Source organism: Lactuca virosa, chromosome 3 (genome assembly GCF_052849685.1).
Source record: "Lactuca virosa cultivar CGN04683 chromosome 3, Lactuca_virosa_CGN04683_v6, whole genome shotgun sequence".
Lineage (NCBI taxonomy): Eukaryota > Viridiplantae > Streptophyta > Magnoliopsida > Asterales > Asteraceae > Lactuca > Lactuca virosa.
The window spans coordinates 219,874,401-219,877,967 of record NC_136428.1 but is presented as its reverse complement, the minus strand read 5'-3'; the positions used below and the strand labels follow the sequence as shown (position 1 = coordinate 219,877,967).

Below are 3,567 nucleotides of genomic sequence, written 5' to 3'. Positions count from 1 at the left end.
ACTTCTTCATATTGACCTTTGTGGTTCTTCGACTGTTGAAACTCTCAACAAGAAGAGGTACATTTTGGTTATTGTTGATGTTTTTTCTAGGTTTACTTGGGTATATTTTCTTCGTTTAAACTCAGAAACAGCCCAAGCAATGATCGACTTTATCAAGCATATCGAAGTAAGTTTAAGGAAAAAGGTTCGAAAGATCAGGAGTGACAATGGCTCAGAATACAAGAACAAGATTCTTGATTCGTTCTTATCTGACAAAGGAATTTTGCATAACTTTTCATCTCCTTACACACCTCAAAAAAATGGTGTTGTTGAAAGAAGGAATCGATTACTTTGCAAAGCTGCTAGAACAATGCTTACATTTGTGAATCTTCCACAGTATCTATGGGCTGAAGCCGTTTCGACAGCTTGTTTTACTCAAAATCGGTCTTTTATTTACCGTCGATTTAATATAACCCCTTATGAAATCATTAACAACAGGAAACCAAATGTTAAATTTTTCCATGTTTTTTGTTGCAGATGTTTCAATCTCAAGGATAATCTTTCGAAGTTTCAATCAAAAGCTGATGAAGGAATATTCTTGGGATATTATCATAATTCTGTTGCTTACAGGGTGTTAAAAAAAAGAACCCGGAAAATAGAAGAAACTTTTATTCTCACATTTGATGATTACTATGTTAAAAGAATCGAAAAATGTTTTGAACAAAACCCCATTATTAATGAATCAACTGATGAATCTTAAATTTTGAATTCCTTCGATTTTGATTTTGATTTAATTTTTGGTGTTCCAGATAGGGCGATTGATGCCGAAATCAATGCTGATGATAATCGTGTGCCTGCAGCATCGAAACACACCGATGATTTTACTATCACACATGATGCTGATGATATGATCTCATCAACCAATTATCCAATGAATAACGAAAGTCTGCTTGAAAATAATAATGCTCAAGTGGAGGGGAAGCACTTGCCTTCGACTATTGTGGTTGAGAATGAGCATACTTTCGAGGGGGAGCCAGGACAATTGAATGATGAAGTTGAGGAGGAGCATCTAGAGAATGGTCCAAGTGTTGAGGGGGAGCAAACTGAATCTCACAAGAATAATTCGAATTTACCAAAATGAAATTTTTAATGATTCAACTGATCAAGTGTCTGTTGCAGGTGATGGTTTTGAAACAGATGAAAGATTTGAAGATGCACCGTTAGATTTTGATCCTGCATATCCACCAATGGATAGATGGACTCAAATTCATCCAAATGAACAAATTCTCGGTGATCGTCAATCTGGAGTTTTAACAAGAGCTCAACCTCGTGCGAAAAATGAGGTATTAAATATTAATCAATAGTTTTGTATGTTCAACGTGTTTATTTCTAAAATTAAACCAAAGTCAGTTACGAATGTTATGGAAGATCATGATTGGATTGTTTGTATGCAATCTGAATTTGCTGAATTTGAAAGAAACAAAGTATGGAGACTTTTTTTGAAACCTAAAGATGTATCAGTAATAGGCTTAAAATGGATTTCAAAAATAAAACTGATAAAGAAGGGAACATTGTTCGAAACAAGGCTAGGCTAGTAGTAAAACTATATTCGCAAAAAGAAGGTATCGATTATGAAGAAAAATTTTCCCCTATCGGAAGATTCAAGGTTGTTCGAATCTTTTTAGCCTATGCAGCACACAAAGATTTCGATATCTATCAAATGGATGTAAAGTGTGCTTTTCTTAATGGAGTGCTAGAAGAAACGGTGTATGTCGAACAAACCCTAGGTTTTATCAATTCTCAACATCCTGATTATTGTTATGTTTTAGACAAAGCTGTTTATGGACTTAAACAAGCTCCATGTGCTTGGTATGCCACTCTTACTAGTTTCTTAAACTCATCTAAATTTAAACAAGGATCAGTTGATCCCACTCTCATTCGAAAGAAAGTTGGGAATCATTTCATGCTTGTTCAAATTTATGTTGATGATATTACTTTTGGTTCAACTGACCCTCAATTTTATAGAAAATTTGAAAAGATGATGAAAAGTTAGTTTGAGATGAGCACGATGGGGAAAATAAACAATTTTATGGGATTAAACATTTGTCAAAGAAGAGAAGGAATCTTTATCAATCAAGACAAATACTCTCGAAATCTGCTTGAAAAGTTTGGCATGACGAATAGTTCAAAGTTGCGAGTACCTATGGCAGTTGGAACAAGACTTGTTCCTTCATTAGACAAACCAGCTGTTGATCTCACTGTATACCGAAGCATGATAGGTTCGTTACTATACCTAACAACTAATCGACCTGATATTATGTTTGTTGTGTGTAATTGTGCTAGGTACCAATCGAATCATAGGGAACCACATCTTACAGCAGTCAAGAACATTTTCCGTTATCTCAAAGGCACAGTTTTCGTTAGCATTGTGGTATCCTTCGAAAACAGGATTTTTCATTCAAGCTTTTTCAGATGCTGACTTGGGTGGTTGTTAACTTAATCGTAAAAGCACAAGTGGTGGATGTCAACTTTTGGATGGGAATTTGTTAGCTGGAAATCAAAAAAGCAAACATGTCTTTCGATTTCTACATCAGAAGTCGGATATGTTGCTGTTGCAGCTTGCCCTTCTCAAATCATATGGATTCAAAGTCAAATGCGTGATTATGCAATCAACATGAAGAAAATTCCATTGTATTGTGACTCACAAGGTGCTATTCACATCTGTCATAATCTTGTGCAACATTCGAAGACAAAACACATTGCACTTCGTTATCACTTTATCAAAGATCATGTTGTAGATGGAAATACAGAAGTTCATTTTGTAAAGAAAACTGATCAGCTTGTTGATATCTTTACAAAACCATTGCATGAAAAGAATTTTCTTCGAATTCTATCGGGCTTAGGAATGCTTGATGCGAATGCAGTTCCGGGTCTGAGTTCGTCATAAAAGGAGGTGATGTCGACTTTATGCTGATTCACTCAGAGGTTACTGTTCACCATTCATCGTTCGACATGTTTTGATTTCGAAAGTCCTCTGAATGATTCAGTATGCTTTTCGATACTTTAACTCTCTTAAGTTGCTACTATAGATTTCACATGTTTAATTCATTTTTCGTTACAAAAATACAAAAACAAAAAAAATATTTTGTTTAATTTTGTTATTTCAATTCAAAAACAAAAACATCAAAAAGATTTTCTTATTTTGCTCTTTTCATTTCAAAATCTAAAATTCAAAAATATTTTTGTTTTGTTTCGATTAACTTGTTTTATGAAGCTTACTTGCAAAAATCTCTAGTGGAACATGCTCCACAATTTTAGGGACAGGTTTAATTTTGATACTTTTCACTACTTAGGTGTCCCTAGAAGCATGCTGCAGCATGTTGTCCCAAGCCTTCAACACTCAATGGGTTTTCGAAGCCTTAATGAATCTCTCATCATGAGAATTCCTTCCCAATCAGGCTACATTCCCATTAGTCACTGAGCTACCTTACTCTTTTCAAATGAGTTAAGAGTTTCATTCTTGGTCCACTTATAGAAGAGGTACATTTCGACTCTTAAACCAAACTTTTTCTTCTTAATGTTCTTACA

The 3,567-nt window shown here is 34.6% G+C and overlaps 1 protein-coding gene across 1 annotated transcript; it reads left to right on the top strand.

The window, feature by feature from the left end:
* Positions 1 to 2,047: 2,047 nt before the first annotated feature.
* On the top strand, positions 2,048 to 2,474 carry LOC145164419 (uncharacterized). Its single transcript, XM_079083138.1, has 2 exons — positions 2,048 to 2,258; positions 2,323 to 2,474. The coding sequence occupies exons 1-2, from the start codon at positions 2,048 to 2,050 to the stop codon at positions 2,472 to 2,474; spliced, it is 363 nt and encodes a 120-aa protein (XP_078939264.1).
* Positions 2,475 to 3,567: the final 1,093 nt, after the last annotated feature.

Bases quoted from the DNA above. Each gene is read 5' to 3' on its own strand.
- LOC145164419 (XM_079083138.1), top strand. From the start codon at position 2,048: ATGGGGAAAATAAACAATTTTATGGGATTAAACATTTGTCAAAGAAGA. The intron at 2,259-2,322 runs GTTCGTTACTAT...TAATTGTGCTAG, and splicing joins TGTATACCGAAGCATGATAG to GTACCAATCGAATCATAGGG.